Here is a 21354-nt window from a genome sequence, read left to right on the forward strand (position 1 = left end):
CAGTACTATCTTAAAGAGTTATTGAGAAATGCGGCAATTCTTAGAGAAAATTGGGAACAAAACAATAAAGAACAAAGTGGAGAATTGGGGAATGGGCATAATATTGATTTCTTATCGAAAAGATCCTTGAATTCCTAATTTAGATAAATTCCTATTCATTAAATTGGGGACGGAGAGCATACAATTAGATCAAGGGAAAATAAGTAATTTCAATTTTTTGGACTAGGTTATTAAGTTTAGCAAAACTGAAAGAAGGTTCTTGTATTCTACTAATATATTTTTCAATTCCACATGGAAAAGCTCTTTCATAGTATCAAAAACCCTCACTTCAAGCAAAAATCTAATCACTAATTGCACTCAAAACATCAACGAGAGCATTCCCTGCCTGCACCAAATATAAAAGAAACTACGCTTGAAACAACATATACTAGAAGAACCAAAATTGTGATTAACAGCAATCAGTGACATCCCTCTTTAATAAATAATCAATGGAATTACAATTGATGAATCAATAAAACTGGCATCGACCTGCAGCCCTTCCTATAAAAATCTGCTCAAGGTCTTCTCGTCACTTCCTTCAATCTAACCAAATGAATAGGATCAAGAAAGGAAGCCTTATATCTTAATGCTTTAGATTATACTCCCTCCTTCAATTCTTCCACCACCATAAAAAAAGAAGAAAAAGGAAGAAAATTTACCTAACTTACAGAGCCGTGTCAGTGAGATGAGATTCAAAGTGTCCAATATCTCTTGGTGGCAACTAGAATTTTTTCTCCACCATGTGATTCAGGTTCTTGATCGTGTATTGTAGGCTTCCAACGTACTGCGTTGGCAACATGAGCAACTTTCTTGATTACATCTGGCGTGTCCCTCACCACCACGGTTCCTTCCGGCCGCAGCATCCGGTCTATTTCCACCAGCAAGTCAACAATATTGCACCTGTAATGAAGTCATTAGTTAATGTCAGTGATCTTGCTGATCATTCGGAACAAATCATGATAACAAATGGAAACCATGTTGAAGCTGCGCAGAGACAGCTTTTGCAACTTTGGATTGGACATGAGATCATTACAGGACAATGGCAATCTAGATGGCTCAGAGCTCACAAATAATTTAGTCACTATGTTACTTAAATCTTTCAGAGTAGACAGATGAGCATGCCATAATTATTTTAACGCTAAGCTACTTCAAATGAAATAGCCAATCGGTTGAAGTAGACCATTTTTTGAATTTAGAAGTTTACAATTTGACAAGAAACAAAACCTTCAAGTTCAATATGCGAAAAGATATAAAGAATATATCTCAAAGCAGCAATTGCAAACAATAAGCTTAATACAAACAGATTATTAATTTTATGAAAATCAAATGAATTCGTTCCTTCAATAGCTAAATGGTTATTTCAAGAAGCACCCTCTAGCTCCTCTCAACATGCAAGGGTACGTATGCAGGGAATGACCATGACATGACTTCACAAAAATTCATTAATGATGTCAATTAAAATCTCCAGATCAACATTTTAGAATGTAACTGTAGAAAATTACAAGCCAGTACCTGTTATTGCCAGAAGCTGGATCTTTTATGAGTGATTCAATGCTTGTCACATGGATCAGGTCATAAGAACGAGGATATGTTGAGAAAGGTTCACACCTGGAACAGTATCCTTACAAATTAGATCCACAAAAATCTTCTTTCGCAAATTGTAACGTGTTCAAGGCACATAAACGCGGTTAAAAGATTAGAATCAGAATCCTGGCGAAAAGTCAAAAACATGTTAGAGATTAAGCACACTAGTTTTGATTTAATCACGATATCTAGGAAATTCTGACTCTTTTGATGCAGGGGACTTTATAAAAATCGCAATGATCACCCCCATGTTATTCTTTTCTTGGAAAAGTATGACAGTTGGAATTCATCAACTAACTTTAATCAGCAGAGTTGGTTCCCTATTTACATAAAAGAAATAATAGGGAAAATGACAATCATATCAGACTGAGTATCTTATACAAGCAAAATAGCATCATCGCAATAGAATCATGCTATTTGACAGCCTTGCTAGGTTGGACTAACTAAAGGCCCAACTCAACATGACTTGAAGTTAGATTGCATTGAATTGGTTTCACTATGTAAGAAACCTGAATTGAATATTTGATATTTGATCTTGTTAGTTAAATTTTCAATCGTATAGTCCTAACTTTTAAAATCAATATAAAATCTAAAATCCATAGAGACTCGCATTACTCAAGCTATAATGATACTCTTCTCAAACCCCATGCATTTTTAACTCGGGCTTTCTTCACACATTTCATTAGGCTTTGTGTGACCTTTTCTTCCGGTAATTAATTCAATATTTTTCTACAAATTTCAATAGAGTCTTCAGTTATCATCTTTCCCATGCATCGCACAGGGTAAAGATATCTAGCTATAGGTAATATATTTTATTTCACTTTTGTTTGGCCTGTCTGCAATCAACTACCCTACAGATTAAAATTTGAAATTTGATATATTGTGGTTCTTATCATCGATACTTTTAACACCCCATCTCAATTCCCCTAATAAATCCCTAATTTCCTATGTATGAAAAAATAAAATCCTTTCCTCTCCCAGTTGAAATACCTGATTTCCTAGAACAATAAAAAGCATCCCAAATTTTGCCATAAAATGCCAATTTTCATATAAAATCCCTGATTTGCTATACAACGAAGACCTAATATACGAGACTGATTGAATTAATAGTTAGCAGATGCGTGTTAGGACAGCTATTAACTGTTAAGAATTCTATTAGTTCTGTTGCAAGGGATTCTCTTAGAAGGAGTCGAGTAATTTGTACTATTGGAGATTATGGGATTATGCCAATTCAAACATACTGTGTAAAATATAAATTTAAGAAATTCGTCAAATTAAGATACATAGTGCAGATCAGAAAGCCAAATCCCCACAAAATTCAGTATTACAATGAAATAACGAGAAATAAAAAATCTAGACAGCAGTTAACGATAGTGCAACACAACCAGACCAACTCATTCTCCAAAAAGATAAATTGAAGTCTAATCAATTTCTCATGTGTCATTCTAGGTTTCTGCTTAAAAATAGAGAGTTCTGCAACTACGTTCTCAAAAATCAAGTTACATCAAGCTGTGATATATTTGACTTTATACCATAAAGAATATCCGATATTTGTATGCAATTATTTAATTTCAAAATACTCCTCTGGTCCTCTTTATAGGGCAGAGAAAGAAGGAATTTTTTAATCCCGTACAAGGCAGAGAGAAATTTTTCATATGAATGTATAATTTTATCCTTCATTTATTATCTTCTTGACTTAGTTTTCATGAGGTATAAATAGAACTAGAGGAGTAACTTGATTTTGTCATATCAGCTTAGATTGCATTAATCTATGTGCCTGAATCATAGATCATATCATTTTCTTAAATGTTGGAGAATGTGAGTCTAAAGATGTGAAAAGATTGTGCTCCATTGCATGTGACATTTAACAGCATTTTCACTTTTATCATCATTCAGAATCTTTTTAACAATTAATTTTTATTGCCCAAGACAATGTCTTGAGCTTTTACTATCATATAATTATATTACAGTAAGATAATTATATGTTAAAGTTTTATTTGTGTTTGGTTGTTAGGCTTTTATTATGACGTCATATTTTTTTCAAATATGTAAAATTCTTATTACTTATTTCCTTGGGATTTTGGATGTTGTACGCTAGCACTCCAATCCAACTCCTATTTGTTTGTGATTCAATGAATAAGAATCATGGCATTTCTAAACTCTGAAATTCTTCAATAACTAATGCATAAATTTTTCAGCTATAACTCACCAATCATGATAAACTCCGATAAGACCTCTATCAAATATAAGATCAAGAGTGTATGGTTTGCGAGGTGGAACAACGTTCATTACCCACACTGGGTCAGATGCTACTGCTGATGCAAAACCTCCAAAGAACGCATTCATGTCCATGACATTGCGGACTGCCGGGGTACCTAACTTTAGATTCAGAGAATTCTTATAGTAAGCAACCCTCCTCACCCACCTCCTGGAATCAGCCTCAAACACATCAGCACTGTTTTTCATGATCGTGGCTCTTGGAGGTGCTGCAGTGAGCCTTGCCGGCCACTTGTGGATTCTCCCAACAGCATAGTCTCCTTTGACAGAATCTGTATTGCTGACACATTTTTTCAACTTGAAGTACCTGCAAAATAACACAATCCCAAATAACTATTATAAGTAATCTTTTAACAAAATAAACTTCACCGGAGTGCTAACATTATGATAGGGTGAATCAAATTTAAAACAGTCCAGCTAATACATGAGACCGCTGACAAGAAAATGACAAAAGAAAATCTTTGAACAAAATAAAGTTCACCCAGTGCTAACACTATGATAGGGTGAATCAAATTTAGAATACTCCAGCTAACACAGTAGATCTCTGCCACGAGAATCAAAAATAAGAGGAAGAATAACTCCTCAAGTCTGATGCAAATTACCAAGCAGAATTTGGGTCATCAGAGCCGTCACATAACTCAAGGCCAAATTCATTTTGGTTGGGCATGCATGAATTTCCAACTGGCTTTTTCCAGATCACTGTGTTACCATCAACAGCTATGAGCTCATAACACAGAGCTCTGGCCACAGCCTGCAGATCTGACCATTCTTTATCTTGTTTAGGCCACTGCACTGGGGGACCAGATATGACTAAGTATCCACTAGGGCGAAGTAATCTATCCACTTCAATAAAATAAGTTGCATCTGCAAGGCAGATCTTCCGCATTAGAGAAGTGGCTATTGTTTAGCATATTATAAGATTTAAAAAGGTAGGCCAGAATGAAGAGATTACTGTAGGCTGTAAAAGGAATTAAACACCGAGAACAATGCACCAAGTCAAATGCAAATGCAGGAAATGGAAGTCTGCGAGTGCCAAGCATGGCGACCATTGCTGGTATTCCTCTTTCGAGAGCAAATTGTATTTGTGATTTATGTGAATCTCTTGGAGCAAAGGACATAGTTAAAATGTCTCGAGCTAGCAAATACCCTCCAAAACTAGCAACCTATGAAATGATAGATACACGTACATGTTAAACAATAATACGTTATTTTGGCCCAAAGGAATAAAAAACAATAAGAAGTTAAATAGGAGAAAAGCTCCTACCCCACACCCCATATCAAGAGCAGTCCTCAGAATACCACTTTTTATTGGGATGTACTGACCAAGTTTTTCAATATACTGAATGGCTCCATCTGGAAACATTGTACCACCACCAGGAAAAATAAAATGTTGGCCTTCGCGTTTCATCCATCCTTGGTGACCTTTCCTATCTGCAATCTTGTCATGTGGCATATTGCTATGCCGTATCTGCACAAAGGTAGAAGTGGTTTTATCAGTGAATTACTAATTAAGAAAATATAAGATATCTTGTTGAAATTAAGTCCCCAGTGAATATAGAAGAGAAAAAGGATGAGGCAAAGAGGGGGCGAAAGTAATCTACATTGGTCTTCCTCATAATTTTCAATTAAGAGAAACCTGTTACCAAAAGTGGCATATAAATTTATCACGTATCAGGATAAGTTACTGGTTTTAGATATTTTGCTTAGAGATCTTTTAGCCACTCTGACTCACCATAGAATCTGGTCTCTCTAATTTGTTATTTAAGACAGATACGACGCAGGTATCATTCTATTAAGTGTGCATTAAATTACTTTTAGATTGTACTGCGCAGCATTTTTCGTCATGGCATGTGGTGTACCTCGTGCCACGGATCTTTGGACGTCACTACATCTATGGCGTTGCATGTGTCATTTGAAGCGCAATGACTAGTGTTATCAGTGCCATTGTGCATGGCATGCATCGCATGGCTCGCAAGCAATTAGATTATCGCCCTTTAGTCAAGGTCCCCCCCCCCCCCAAAAAAAAAAAATCTAACCCTTCTCCATATGGAAGCCTCTGATGGCTCCTTCACTTCAGCCTCTTCTTCAATTCTGTTCCATCTACATCTTTCCGTTCTTTTACCCATCCACTCTCTGATTTCACGGTCCCACCCCTACCTTCTCTTTTCTTCACTTCTTTCTGTCGCCATTTGTTCCTTTCTTGCTATACTTCTCTGTTAGGCTCATGGATACACTTTAAGCTGATATGGTAGTTTATGTCATAGTGAGTGACTGCGTGTGTGGTTAAGTTCTTTTATTAATGCACCCACCTTAATGCTTATATTTCCGGAAACATATCCGAAAACTCTCAAGAGACCACAAATATCTAAATAGCAAGTTATAAATTTTGCTGTAGTAACAGGATTCACTCGTAGTACTCATACCAGTGCTTGTGTTCTGTAATTATTTGGACTTACACCCACATGTCTTGTTTTACTTGACATTTCAGCATTTACTCCGGATCCAAACAATCTAATACTTATACCTTGTGCAAGCTCTCCGGCCACTGCACTGGAATCTTGTAGCCTTCAGGCGGGGGAATCAGACAAAGCGGCGTCGCCTCTGGCCGCGGGCAATGCCTCTCTCTGTAGTAATTCATTTCTCTACTGAGGTGACTGTTCAATCTCGGGTCCTCGCATGGCATGTGGTCCACCGCATCCGGGGGGCATGCCTCAATAGTTCGCTGCTCACCGGCCTCGATGGCCGCAATGAGGCGGTGGCGCTGCCGTGGATCAGAGTTAGATAAAAGAAGCGTCTGGCGACCAGAGGCGGCAAGCGAATCCCCGAGAGGTGTGAAGATGAGGACGAAGAAGAGAAATATGAATCCAAAAAACCCCGCAGTTACTATGTCCAAGAGCCGCCATTGACGCGGATTACGCTTGGAAGGAGGCAAATTCGACTGGCCCATCGAAAAAAGTGATTGGATCTGATCAAACGCGCATATGGGTTAGGGATTTCAAAGGAGTTTGAATTGAAGGATCGCGGAGTTTATACAAATTGAGAAGAATGCTCAGAGGTTCTACCTACGATTGAAAATAGACAGAGAAGGAAATGTGACCTCAGTGGTGTGGGCTGGTTTCAGAAGTGTGGAGCAGCGGTAGATCTAAGGCGAAGGTTCTGAGATTCTATACGTACTCAAATAGTCAGATTTTGTTTGCAATACGGCAGCGGATCTTTGAAGGAAAACTTAGAGTTTGATCGATGTCTTTATTTATATGTTGGCCGGGAAAAAAAAAAAAAGTGTTTAGATACAGTGGCTGACTCTTTTTTATAATTTATCTTTAACATGTTTCATTAAATTTTAAATTTTATTAATTCTTATTTAAAATTTAATAACTTTTTAAATTTATTTTTATTTAATATATATTATATCTTGTGTAAACAAAATCAATACAATAATAAATAAAGGGTAAAATTTACATCCATACAAAAAAAAATTCCTCTCAGCATCTTATAAGTAAGACCAAAAAATATCTTCATGAATAGGATCGGAGAAATTCATATATATATGCTATAAAAGTTTTAGAGGGTGTTTGGAATGCCCCAAAAAATACTTTTAATAAGTGCTTTCACGTAAATTGAGATAAAATTTCTCCCACATACTTACTTCATGCTCCCCTGGTCTATTTATAGGAAAGAGATAGAAGATATTTTTTGGTCCATTTATAGACACTAAGAGAAATTTCTTGTGTGTATGTATAATTTTACTTTTCATTTATTATTGTATTAATTTTATTTATATAAGATATAATGTCTATTAAACAAAGATAAAGTTGGAAAGTTATTGAATTTTAAATGAAAGTTAATAAAGTTTAAGGTTTTTCTTAATCTATGTGAAATATATTAGAAGTGACTTATAAATAAGATTAAAAAAATATAATATAAAATCACTTTCAAAATCACGTTTTTGTTTCTATCTAAGTACTACCTTAAGTCAGGACCATCAATCCCTGACAGATGACAATAGTGGTGGCAGAAAAAAAAACGCACGCACGCACAAATGATGGCGAAACTTCTAAAATCATCTATATGCTATTGAAAATTTGAAATGTTGTATAATTTATGCTACTTATCCCTTTTTATTTTTTCTGCATAGGCACCCAGTAACCTGAATTAGGCCATTTTTTAGACACAACAACAGACTTAAACTAATCCGGATCAAGACATGACAGGAACTATTAAAGTTGACATCTCCTGACTCTTAAGATGCTACATTTTCACACCTCGAGTTCAAAACTCTAATTATCCTCTTTAATAATAAACTATTCTGTCCCTGTTTTTTTTTTTTCACTGACTAGACTTGTAGTTTCTGTATACATATTTATTATTTCACTTACTAAAGTTTTAAGATGCAGAAAGGCTTTTTGTTTTTTAGCCATCATTTTATATTTGTAATTTAAAATTCAATCTCTTTAAACAATTATAGTATTCAGGAATCTATTTTGCTATTTCATATTTTCAAAACTCTTTTCATTTTCCTAATGGATCCGGCAAAAACAAATTAATTTACTATGATTATATATTGTATATTGTATGTTGCCATGTTACTATGTCAATCAAATCAGAAATACGGAGTCATCTCTCATTGATATTATTAAGGTTGTGTGAAAACGCATAAAAGGCTTTATTCATTTCCCTTTTTTGAATAAAAATGACAATTATATTATATTACTGCTTTAGTTCCTTAATATAAAAACTAATTTAAATTTTAATTTGGTCATAAATATAAGATCCTAATTTATGTTGTCTGTAATATTTATTCATTTTTTCAAAGTAATCCTTATAATATTTGTATATGTTTAAGGTTCCATCAAATGGTAATTCTAACTAATATACATGATCAGCAAGAGTATTTTAAGGAAGACAACACCTATTTATTATAAATAAGTAATTTAACAAAAATTTCTAATTTAATTGAATTAGTCAACTAACTCTAATATTAAAGACAAAAATAATAGTAATAAACCGGTTAAAAGACCCCAACAAAAAAAAAAAAACCTCCCGTGGGGGTATCTGGATTCACCCAGGCTGGAAAATAAAAGCAGCGATGTCTAGACGATAAACAAACGATTTGGTCCAAAAAGAAGATAATACCTCCTCTTCTATATAAAAACTAATTTAGTATTTAATTTAGTTTTAAATATAAGATTCTAATCTATTTTGTCTATCATATTTAGTTATTTTTTTAAGATAATCCTTATATTAATTGACATATTAAAAATTTCATCAAATAGTAGTTCCATCTAATGCACATTATTGGCAAGAGTATTTTAAAGAAGATAATACATATTTATTATAAATAACTAATTTAATTAATTTTCTCAATCTACTTAAATTAATCAACTAACTATTATATATGTTTGAACGATAAATATGCAGTTGGAATGAATGGAATTATACAAAATGATTTTACATGCATTTGGTATAGTGTTTGTCTTCAATTCTTGATAATATTACTTCTAACGCTGCTTGATTTTGAATGGAGAAATAAAATTAGCGTACGCAATGGAGAGATGATAACGATGAGGAAGAAGATCGCAGTCCATTTATGCAGACCAATATGCCGAAGAAAGGAGAGCAAAGCCAAACCGATAGCACACATTTAAAGTTTCATGAAGCAGTCAAGCATAAAATACCTCATAATCATCTAAAAATCAGAGCATTAGTTCGCAGGGAAGGGATTCTTAGAAAATAAATGAACTAGATATCCTAATTTGTTAGGGTTTGATTCAATTAAACGAGACAACGCATTTTACTATAATAAAAGTGCCAAGCACCGAGTAATACATAAAATTAATAATAATACCGTGATAAATAAGTTTAACCATTACTGATCAGTGGGAGCTCTAATATGAACCCCGTAACCACGGAATGCAATGGGGATCAGCATGAATTTTGAAATTGATGTTTACCGCATCTGGCCCCGCTGCTCATAAGCCGCCGCAGGCTTGAGGGATAACAGAAGTTTCCTTGGCTAATTGGTGCTTTTTATTTTTCATGGCCCAAAAAAAAAAACAAGAAGAAGAAGAAGATGGAGAAACGGCATGACGCTACGTCAGATCAAATGCCCAGGACGAACCAATGACATAGAATTGGGAGATGGCTTGGGGGGGCGTAAATTGTAAAATAGAATGAAATTAAAAATAAAAAAATGAAGTCAAAAGTTGAAAGAAAAGAAGATAAAAATGGCGGGAGTCAGGAGAGAGGGGGCGGGGGAGCAGTCCAATAGGGCTTGAAGGCGGAGAGGATCTTGTGGCGGTGAAGAGGGCCGTCCTCATGGTCAGCTACAGTCGTCTGCCACCCCACCGCCTCCGCCACGGTCTTCACCCGCATCACCACATCCACGTCATCTCTCACTATCACGCTTCCCCTCGGCCGCAGTACCCTGTCCATCTCCAACACTATCTCTTCCGTTGGACATCTGCCATGCATTCATTCATTCATCCATTCATCATAACATAGATCATGACATATATATATATATAACAATGATCACCTACCTGTCTCTGTACAGGCTGAAAACGCCAGCGGCATGAATGAAGTCGTAGGTTCTCGGGTAAGTGGACATGGCTTCGCACCTGTCACGCACTTACACACAGCATGAGCTCATGGATATGTGAGTGTGTATGTATATATATGGCCGGCCGCCACACTTCAATTAAATTAATGAGAGCAATACGACAAGAGCGTGCGTATACATACCAGTTGTGGTAGGTGCCGATCAAGCCGCGCTCATAAATGACGCCCAGCGTGTTGGGCTCTGCCTCCACGGGGACCACATTCATCACCCACACGGGATCGCCGCCCCATGCCAATGCCGCACCGAAGCCTCCCAGGTGAGAGTTCATATCCAGCACGTTCCTGTACCTCCCCGCTTCCGCCAGCTGAGAATCCACTCTCTTGTACCGTCTCACCCTCTCTTTCCACACCTCCCCGTCTCTTTTGAACATCTCTCCCGTTATTCCTCTCACGCTCCCGCTTCTAATCCTTGGCGGTATTGAGTTCAGCCTCTCTGGCCATTTCGCCACCTCTCCCCCGCTCACCTCTTTTATGCCTGATACTTCCGGCAGTGGCGTCAGGCAGGTCTCGAGTTTAGTGTACCTGCAGTTTCGGTCCACATCATCAGAGTGAGATGACTTAATTATTAAAGGCCCATTGTTGCAATATTCTCATCCATTCTGACCAAATTACCAAGCCTTGTCCGCATCCTGCGAGCCACAGAATGGGCGGTTCCTGAAGAGTCTTCTTGTGATTTTGCAGTGAATGTGATTGGTGGGCTTCTGCCATATTGCCAGATCCCCCTTCTCAACCAATTTCTTCCAGCACAGTGATTTGGCCACCGCCTCGATGCCGTCCTGTTCTTGCTGAAGACTGTCGCGAGTCCTGTCCCAGCCTTTCCAGTGCCTGCGCCAGTTGATGGGCGGCCCCGACAGAATCCAGTACCCGCCGGGACGCAGCACTCGGTCCACTTCCGTCAGGTAGATGCCGTCTGCTCCGCCGTTCAGGGCAGTCATCTGAGTTAGAATATAATAGAGTGGAAGGATGATGGTGAGTGGGATTTTGGGAGGATGTACCGTGTTGGCCCCAGGGAATGAGGCAGCGAGAGCAGTGAGCCATGTCGAAGGATCTGGAAGGGTAAGGAAGTCGGATAGAGGCCAGAACTCCAATCAGGGCGGGCACTCCTCGTTCCAGAGCGAATTGGACCTGAGCCTCGTGCGTGTCTCTGGGTGCAAACGATACTGCCAGTATGTTACGAGACATTAGGTGTGCTCCCCAGCTTGCCACCTGAATCAGTGAAGATCATGTTATCATGCATGCGGAATTAATGGAGAAAGAAAAATATAAAATGAATTAATGGCTTTGCATCAGTCAGTTTAAGTGCTAATATAAAAATTGATAGCGAATCACATATCCCCTGATATTGCCGCAATGGGTCTTGAACTAATTAATTGGATTGATTGAAATAATTTTGAGGAATTTTTAATTGATTCTTTTTTATTACCAGGACACAAAAATACAAAAGCAGCAAAATCTAAAGAATGATAATTGCACAAGAAGAAGAATGAGGGAAAAAACGCTTGAGGATGAAGCAGAGAATAGCCACGGATCTACATTTCCGCTTTCACCAAGGTCGCTCTTAAGTCCTAATCATACGTCACCAGATCATCAACTTGCGATATGATCGATATGGAGACGTGTTGAGCTTCAACCATTCTTATAATTGCCCACTAACTCCGATCCACTTAACTTTGCCTCTCTCCTTCTAACGCTACTCGAATGTTTCAATGAATTCAAACCATACATAGTTTCTCCAATAACACAACGTTCTTGTCGCCGTCTGCAAAAGTTGTTATCTTTATCGAATACAAAAATATAACAACGCTCTGAATTTTTCTCTCTCTTTATTTTTTAACGCTCGATCCCCACCCTCCCCCTCCAATTCTTAATGAAAATCATTGAGAAGTAACACAGCGCACATGACAAGGATTTGAGCACTTGACATTCCAAAATGCATCTTGCCAACACACACATAATAAATGAAAAATCATCTTTCCACCTCTTTCTATATTATATATTTATACTATCTAAATATAATATCTCAATCTATTTTGTCCCTCATACTTATCTAGTTTATTCCAAATAATCTAATACACATGCTTACTAAAGATATTTTAAGAAAGACAACATCAATTTATTATAAATAATTAATTTGACTAATTTTCTTGATATCCGCAAATTAATTATTTAATTCTTATATTATATTAAAAACAGGAGGAAATGTCATATATAATTCACTGCATTTTTTTTTTGTTGCCCACCCAATTCACAGGAGCTTTGCTCCGACAATATCTAGATCCGACCCGCGTAGCGTACTTGGCTATGGTGGGTGAGTCTCCCAACGGGGATTTATACATACGCTGAGGCTCGAACTTGAGACCTCGCTTAAGCGGTACCAGGGCTATTCACGGGACGGACTGGGATAGGCCCGTCCCGATTCCATCCCGATGAACAGTAATAGGACAGATTTTCTTTCCCGTGTTCCAGCTCGTCCCGGGGTTGTCACGGTCCCAGTCGGGACGGGACCGAGACGTCCCGAACTTTTTTTAAAATTTTTTTGATTCTTTTTAATTTTTAAAATTTTTTAATAAAATCTGATTTTTTTAATTATTTTTTTGGGTTTAAACTTATAAAAACATCTTTTTATTTTCTTTTTTATTTGTTTGGCACTCTTAAACAAAAACTCATAATATTACATATAATAATCATTAAAAACTCTAAACAAAAGCTTTTAACACAATAAAAACTTGCTAAAAATTCTAATCATCAATAATCTCAAATCATTAACAAATATAAAAACTCTAAATAAATATATCCATAGTTCTATACAATAGTTTCAAATCTTAAAAAAATATGAAAAAAATAATATTATATAAATAGGATAAAAAATTAAAAAAATAAAAAAGGGACCGGGATGGGACGACCCCGTCCCGTGTCCCGTCTTGTCCCGTCCCGGTTTGTCCTTTTTTAGGACGGATCCGTCCCGTCCCAATAAGACTAGAACCGGAACGGGCCGACCGTGACGGGTCGGCCTTGAACACCTCTAAGCGGTACTAAGCCGCTTACCACTTGGACCAACCCCGTTGGTAATTCACTGCATTTTTATTCCCTCTCATCATTCCCCCCTTCACGTATCAAGGGCCCACACAAACAAAATTCACTATAACTACTTTACTTCAATTTGAAGAATAATGTGTCAAAGCAAGCTCCTTTTCACCTTTTTACCATCCACCTAAGGAACAAATTCATGGTACAGGTTTTGGGTCCTAAATATATTCATGTAAACAAGCTAGGCTTCTCTTTATCTTTGGTCGAAAACAAGCCAGACTACAAATATTTTCTTCATATCATATTCGAATTCTAATTCTAATATAAAATAAACTTTCACACCTTCGAGTCAAATACGCATGTAAAACAGCTATTTGAATAATATATTCATATTCTAGATTAATATATCGTCATGAGAAATTTCACAGCCAGTAAGTTTTCTAGACATGAAAATTGTAGACTCAAAAAAAGGCAAGCAAGTGCACCAGAATATTTATAAAATCACGTCACAGTTACAATGAAAAAAGTTGAAATTTGCAGCGACAATAGGAAAAAAAATTCGTTGTGAATTACTTTTGTCATAAAAATTTTTCATTAAAAACTCTCTCATAATTCATAAATTTTCTGTTTTGTTGTACTACGTACCAATATGTAATATAAAAATTTTAAAAAGTCTTGTGGGTAGGGGAGCTAATTTTCTTAATTTTATGAAACAGATAAGATTCGTGCCAAGTTATTTTAAAATACAAAGAGAATTAGAGGATGTTTGGTAACCCCGAAAAAAACACTTTTCTGTAAAACGAGACAAACTCTTCCATATATTTACTTTGTAAGCCGTAAAAACATTTCTAAAACTATAGTTTGGTTTCCATCCAAACATCCCTTACACATCAATACAAAACCACGAAAAGAGACAGCAAGACATGACACTTGATTGATGAGGTCAATTATGTTATTAATTACACATTTCCCAAAAAAGACTTGGGTTTTTGAAAATAGTTAAAAAAAAAAAAAAAAGAAAGGGACCCAGAAGGAATTTCTATCCTCATTCATCCCATAAACGACAGGCATCTGGACCCTCGAGGATTCCCCAAAAAAGTTGCCAAATTCATGTTCAAAAGTTAAAAAGATAGGGCGAAACTCCCCAACGTGTGGCGTAAGTAACAGTGAAACCACCGAATCAACACAAACAGGATCATGTCCCACTCCCAACCCCTTCAAACTGCAAACTGACGAAGACGACAAGGTCCTATAGGTGGTTAAACCACCCATAGCTGTGACTGGGACACACCGTCTAACACATTTCACATTTGCACCAAAACAACAAAAATAAATCACGTCCTAAATGAAATGAAATGAAATCCCTACCAGTCCAGTTTCTCATGTTGATATAAAACTAATGATGTAATAGAGGATGGCAGAAAGAAATGCAATGCCCAGTTGCCATATGCCATGGCACGTGTGAATCAGTCAGTCGTATAAAAAGAAGTGAACTTGAAACCAGCTGTTGAGGAAATTAAAAACGACCGGAATCCCGGCTCAAAACGCACCACAAAAAACCCGAGACAAAACATAACTCACCCCGCACCCGGTGTCAATGGCGGTTCTGATGGACCCGTCTCTCAGGTTGATGTGTTTCCCAATATCGTCGATGTAAGCGTCCGCACCGCGAGGAAACATGGTCCCTCCCCCGGGGAATCGAAACCGCTCCCCCTCGAACCGAACCCAGTTCTGCTTCTTCTTCTCCACAGTCAGCTCCTTGTGAGGCACGTTAGCGTACCAGACCCACTCGCGACTCTCCGGCCACCGCAACGGAACTCGGTACCCGTACGGCGCCGGAATTCGGCACCGCAACACTTCTGACGGCCCCGGACAGTGCCTCTCGCGGTAGATTAGTCTGTCCCTGTCGAATTTCAGGGACCGGTTGACGTCCTCGCAGGGCGTGTACTCGGAGAGTGAGGCGTCGCATGGCGGGAAGTGGAAATCACGCGCCGCCTCCGGAGCAAGAACAGGGTCTGCGATGTGGTGGTGGGCGGTGAAGTCGAGGTTGGGCGGGGGCGGGGGCGGGGGCGGGGGAGAAGATGTGGTGGAATTGGGGCGGAGGCAGATGGAATCGGCGATAACGTAGGCTGCGTCAATAGCGACAGGGCCAGAGGAGTGCTGCCAAAGGCCAATGAAATAGAAGACGGTGCAGAAGACGGTGGTGATTACGATGAGGGGGAGGTTAGGAAGCAATCTATTGGAATTCCTGGATGCACAACTGTGAAGCAGGAAGAGGCAATTCGCCATTGAGGTCTGTATTGGAGAATTTAATTTCTTCAGATTCACAGGAGAGCGACAGTGAGAGAGCATGAGTGAGGATTTGGAGGATTATATATAAACAGGAGGCGAGTGAGAAACACGCGCGATGGCGCTTTGCCCGTGAGTGATATGAGACGAGAGAGAGTGGGGGAAAGGGAGAGGATGTAGCTTCCCCGGTTGAGTCTGAAACATAGTCATCTCTTGGCGAAAAAAACACGCAGTGTTAGTACTGTGGTCGTCATTACGACCTTTTTCTTTGGTTTGTTTTTGAGGATGATCATGATATATGACTATATGCGTATATTAATGACTGAACAAGTGCGGGAATTATGTTCTTAAAGTTACTATTAAAAAGGAAGATGTTATAGATGTGTGTGTTATATATACTGAAAAAATTTAATAAAACATAAATCCGAAGTAATAACAATGATTGATACTAAATCAATTCAAGTCACGTTATCAATTAGTAATGCTTTTGCCAGGATAATCTATGGCTACTAGTAACTGATATCATATCAATTTAATTTATTGATATCATTAATATTTAGTTTTGATAATAATCGATGGCAAAAAAAGTCTTGAAGTATCAAATTATTACGATACATTTGTTGTCACCATCACATTATTTTTGTGTTTGGTAAAATATTAGGGGTATAAGAGAATCGGCAACCGAGAATTTGAATGGAGAAGGGATGGAGGATTATTGTTTTAGAGATGTTTAGGTAAGATAAAAAATCATGATTTCATTCACAGCGTGAGTTTGGAGCGATGAGAGCGAACGGGTCGAGCGATGGTGAACGTGGGTTGAGTGACAGCAATGGAGAAGAAAGTAACGATAGTGGCGATCTCGGTGGGGGACGCGAACGAGATAAACTACTAGACAACACGCCAATGGACTTCGTATTTGGCATGGGGGGTGGAGATAAGACGACAGAAGGGCTGCGTGAGAAAAACCCACAGGTACCGAACCGGAGATCTCTTCCTTTGTCCTATAAGGAAAAGCTTTTGTCTTTAGGGTGTGGGGGCTTTTTGGTGAGACATGATGAAATTGAGGATATTGTCAATGGGTGGAAGTCCTTTTTTGCCAAGAAGAATAAGGAGGAGGGTCCAAACCTAGAGAAGGAGATGTCGGATGGAGAGGAGACGGAGGGGACTACCATAAAACCGAAGTATCCAGTCCTAAAAGTGACGGCTGAGCAATACACAGCATGGTGCCAGCCATGGATGAACTCCTTGATTATTAAACTAATGGGGACGCAAATTCCAAGGCATGTACTCATTGACAGAGTTAGGAGGATGTGGAAACCAAAAGACCTGATGAAGTGACCCCTCTTAGTAATGACTACTACATTATCTCGTTCTCAAGTAGGGAAGACCGTGACTATGCTTTTCAGGAAGGGCCCTGGATGATTGATGATCATTACCTACTGGTTCAAAGATGGCGACCGAATTTCAATCCATGGAAAGCGGACAACCAACGAAGAATTGCTGCCTGGATTCGCATACCAGATCTGCCAATGGAATTTTACAACGTGGAATCACTTGGAATTATTGGAGACATGGTGGGTAAAACCATCAAAGTGGATAGGTCGACCTCAATTTATGACAAAGGAGGCTTTGCCCGTATATGCGTAGAGATTGATCTGCAGCAACCCTTACTTACAGCATTCACGGCTTTTGGAGAGGATCGACAGATAGTCTATGAAGGATTACACTTGGTGTGCTTTCATTGTGGAAGATATGGTCATGAGAAACATGCATGTCCTCTCACGGACTCGAACCCCGCACAGGATAAATCAACCAATACCCAGACGATGAACTCTGTCGACATGAACGACACCGGAAACTCCCAGAATCCGGTGAATGGAACGAAGGCTACGGTGGTTGATGTTCACTTGGGTCCACAGATGTTGGTAAGCCGTAATTTTCGCAGAATCAATATTGGAACAGATAAGAGGGGATCGAATACAGCTAATGCTGCGGATAAAAAGGGATCTAATAATGGAAATATAAGAGAGGAAAAAAAGGAAATGGGGAATATGATTAATGGCAGGAATCAAAACCGGATCAAGAATAAGGAGGTCCTTAAAGGAGTATATAGACCAGTAGGAGTACTGAAGGATCATGGAGCAAAGATCACGGACCCCATAATTAAAGAGCGAGCTTTTGGAACGAGATTTCAACTGATAGCAACACGTGGATGACCATAGGCTCAAAGGAAAATAGTGGATAAGAACAGGTTGCGTGGGAAGGAAAATAACTCAGACAAATCAAAAGCAAAAGTCCAAGGCATAAAGGACACCAACTATGGGCCCATTGTTGATTTTAACCCATTCTCATCACTCCAAGATGGACCACCTACACAAGACGCTAACAAGCAACAAATTTTGGGCTCAAGTTTGAATGGACGCGATCTGGCAGAAATGGATACTTCTCAGCCTCCTAACGGTGTTTCTTCGTCTTTAGCCATGGTGAATGAAGACACCACAGCTCAAAATAGTGTATCATCAGATTTTCATCTTGGTATGTCAACTTCAGGCGAAAAACTTTTATCAAATATGGATATTGCTCAGGTGGGGGGCCTTGAAGCATCACCAAACCATACAATATTGTTTCCCCATGAACTACATGATCTGGAATTCAAGAGGTACAGGCTCGAAGACATTTCCCAGCTTTTCAAGAAATTAAAAAATTTTATCATCTGGACTTCCTTGCTCTGGTAGAGACCCGTCAAATAAGCAAAAGACTGAACAAAGGATTGGTAGACTTGGATTTCAAGACTACACCTACATCAACACTGAAGGCTACAGTGGAGGAATTTGGTGCCTTTGGAATGCTGGCATACGGGAGGTAGTTGTTGTAGAGCGTCATCGACAATATATTCACTTAAAAATTAAGAATAGCAGACTTGATGAATGGTATATGACGGTTGTATATGCGAGCCCCCACGTGGTGACAAGACGTGCGCTTTGGAATGAACTTCGGCGCCTTGATAATACTATGCAAGCACCTTGGTGCTTGGTGGGGACTTCAACGCAACACTATTTGAGATGGAAAGGTGCTCTAATGCAATTCATAGTATATCGTTGACCGTGACTTCTACAGGTGGTTTGAAGAAGTGAATGTGCAAGACTTGGGTTATGTGGTCCTAAATTCACGTGGAAGAGATCCCACTCTGAGGCGCTATTGGATCGTTTCTTTGCTAATGAGATATGGTGCCAGAAATTTCCTCATGCACAGGTGTCACATCTCCCTTTTTAGAAATCAGACCACCGACCCATCCTTCTACAACTTGAGCATCATTTTGAAAAACCTCAGCGGCCTTTTCGCTTTATAGCTTCTTGGGTCCTTCATGAGAACTTTGATGAATTCGTACGAGATAAGTGGAGGGAGAGCCTGAATTGGAACCATAATATGGACCAGTTTACAGATGTGTGTCGCCTATGGAACAAACAGGTCTTCGGTCATATTGAAGCAAGAAAGCAAAAGCTCTTGAGACGTCTAGATGGTGTCAATAGAGCTATACACCGGGGCTGGAATGTTCAGTATATGAAGAAATTCAAAATGATCTGTGGAAAGAACTTGAAAGTGTCATGGCACAAGATGCTTTATTATGGGCTCAAAAAGCTCGTCTAAACTGGAGTGTTTACGGCGACAGGAATACAAAACTGTTCCATTCACATGCCAACGAACGAAGGAAAACTAATAGAGTCGATGCAATCCGTATTGATGAAGAGAACTGGTGCTACGATGCGAGCATCATTAAACAAGAGGCTACAACTTTCTTCTCAAACCTCTTCACAGATGATGCACCTCTACGTGATGAGTTGGTATGTGATATTACCTATCCCCTTATTGATGATATTTATTTACGTTGTTGTAGTCGTATTGTTGATGAACAGGAAATTAAAGATGCTGTGTTTAGCATGGGTCCCTTAAAGTCCCCAGGCCCAGATGGCTTCAATGCTTTGTTTTATCAAAATCAATGGCATACAGTTGGAAGGTCGCTTGTGAATTACATTAAACATCTCTTTGACAATCCTCATGAGATACGGAAGATCAATGATACCTTGCTTGTTCTAATTCCTAAGAAGGACTCCCCAGAGACCTTTAAAGATCTAAGGCCCATCAGTCTATGCAATGTGGTGTACAAAGTGGTTACTAAAATTGTGGCAAGCAGGATGAAAAACTTCATGCCGCAAATCATATCTCCGAACCAGTGCGGTTTTGTACCTGGCCGACACAGCTCTGATAATATCATTATTGCCCAAGAAGTTATTCATTCTATGCGCAACATGAAAAGGAAGAAAGGCTTTATGGCTATCAAAATAGATCTTGAAAAGGCTTATGATAGAGTCAATTGGCAATTCTTGATCCGGTGCTTGAAAGAGTTAGCTCTGCCTACTCATTTTATTGACATTATTTCCTGCTGTATTAGCACCGCCAGTTTGCAACTTCTCTGGAACGGTAACAAAGCTGATTCTTTTAATTCTTCTAGGGGAGTGAGGCAAGGGGACCCGATCTCTCCTTATCTGTTTGTGATTTGCATGGAAAAACTGGCTCATCTTATCCAAGAAAAAATGGCAGCGGCAGAATGGAAACCAATACGACTAACAAAGAATGGCCCTCCTATCTCTCACCTCTTCTTTGCGGATGACATTATCTTGTTTGCAGAAGCCTCAATACAACAAGCGGAGTTAATCAAGAATTGTTTGAACACTTTTTGCCTCTGCTCGGGATTAAAGGTAAATTTTTCAAAGACCCGTGTGTTCTTCTCTCCAAATATGAACCATAACAGGTGCTCAGAAATAAGTAATCACTTGGGCTTCACTCAAACAGCGGATTTGGGTAAATATCTTGGTGTCCCTTTGCACCACAAGAGAGTAAGGAAGGACTCTTTCGAAGAAATCATTGGTAAGGTCAAAACTCGATTGGCAAAATGGAAGACAAACTCTCTCTCACTCGCTGGTAGATCTACGCTTATTACTTCAGTTACTTCAGCCATCCCGAGCTACACTATGCAAACCTCTCTTCTTACTACCAACACTTGTGAGACGCTTGATAAACTAAACCAAAGCTTCCTGTGGGGAAGCACGAGTGATACCCAGAAGATACCTCTAGTTGCATGGGACTCCGTATGTCAACCAAAGAATAGAGAAGGTCTTGGTTTGAGACATGCTAAGCTACAAAATCGGGCCCACCTCATGAAACTGGGGTGGAAACTTGTCAATTGTCAGGATGATCTTTGGGTCCGGATTGTTAGAGACAAGTACTGCTGTGGAAATGACCTCATGCCTCGGGTTGATACAAAACGAAGTGGATCAAACGTGTGGTCAGGCATCAAAGCGGTGTGGAGGGAAGTTGAATCAGGTATAGACAAGCTTGCTGATGGTTCTAGTATCAAGTGGAAGCACGATCGGAGTGGCAACTTCTCAGTAAAATCAGCTTACAATCTCTTATCCCATGCTGATACGGAAGTGACTCTTCATGGGAGAAGATATGGAAATT

At 38.9% G+C, this 21354-nt stretch overlaps 2 protein-coding genes across 2 annotated transcripts; both read right to left on the bottom strand.

Annotated features, from left to right (window-relative positions):
• Nucleotides 1-262: 262 nt before the first annotated feature.
• LOC114753633 (probable methyltransferase PMT13) lies at nt 263-7009 on the bottom strand. The gene is made up of 8 exons (XM_028942331.1): nt 6425-7009; nt 5165-5368; nt 4853-5063; nt 4503-4764; nt 3833-4207; nt 1552-1647; nt 699-939; nt 263-582 (listed from the first exon to the last, which is right to left on the bottom strand). Exons 1-7 carry the CDS (start codon nt 6845-6847, stop codon nt 732-734), a joined length of 1779 nt encoding a protein of 592 aa, XP_028798164.1. The 5' UTR covers nt 6848-7009; the 3' UTR covers nt 263-582; nt 699-731.
• Nucleotides 7010-9792: 2783 nt separating this feature from the next.
• Nucleotides 9793-16078, bottom strand: LOC114753632 (probable methyltransferase PMT15). The gene is made up of 6 exons (XM_028942330.1): nt 15127-16078; nt 11514-11724; nt 11131-11428; nt 10642-11040; nt 10440-10517; nt 9793-10360 (listed from the first exon to the last, which is right to left on the bottom strand). Exons 1-6 carry the CDS (start codon nt 15895-15897, stop codon nt 10135-10137), a joined length of 1983 nt encoding a protein of 660 aa, XP_028798163.1. The 5' UTR covers nt 15898-16078; the 3' UTR covers nt 9793-10134.
• Between the last annotated feature and the right edge of the window lie 5276 nt (nt 16079-21354).

Source organism: Neltuma alba, unplaced genomic scaffold, assembly GCF_004799145.2.
Source record: "Neltuma alba isolate B1F8T4 unplaced genomic scaffold, ASM479914v2 tig00008039_pilon, whole genome shotgun sequence".
Classification (NCBI taxonomy): domain Eukaryota; kingdom Viridiplantae; phylum Streptophyta; class Magnoliopsida; order Fabales; family Fabaceae; genus Neltuma; species Neltuma alba.

What these genes read in the sequence shown, in the direction of transcription:
- LOC114753633 (XM_028942331.1), bottom strand. Translation starts at nt 6,847, where the DNA reads ATGGGCCAGTCGAATTTGCCTCCTTCCAAGCGTAATCCGCGTCAATGG. An exon ending in GATGACCCAAATTCTGCTTG is followed by an intron (nt 4,208 to 4,502) that starts GTAATTTGCATC and finishes GTTATTTTGCAG; the next exon opens with GTACTTCAAGTTGAAAAAAT. An exon ending in CCAGCTTCTGGCAATAACAG is followed by an intron (nt 940 to 1,551) that starts GTACTGGCTTGT and finishes ACTTCATTACAG; the next exon opens with GTGCAATATTGTTGACTTGC.
- LOC114753632 (XM_028942330.1), bottom strand. Translation starts at nt 15,897, where the DNA reads ATGCTCTCTCACTGTCGCTCTCCTGTGAATCTGAAGAAATTAAATTCT. An exon ending in CCATTGACACCGGGTGCGGG is followed by an intron (nt 11,725 to 15,126) that starts GTGAGTTATGTT and finishes TCACTGATTCAG; the next exon opens with GTGGCAAGCTGGGGAGCACA. An exon ending in TTCAGCCTGTACAGAGACAG is followed by an intron (nt 10,361 to 10,439) that starts GTAGGTGATCAT and finishes AATGCATGGCAG; the next exon opens with ATGTCCAACGGAAGAGATAG.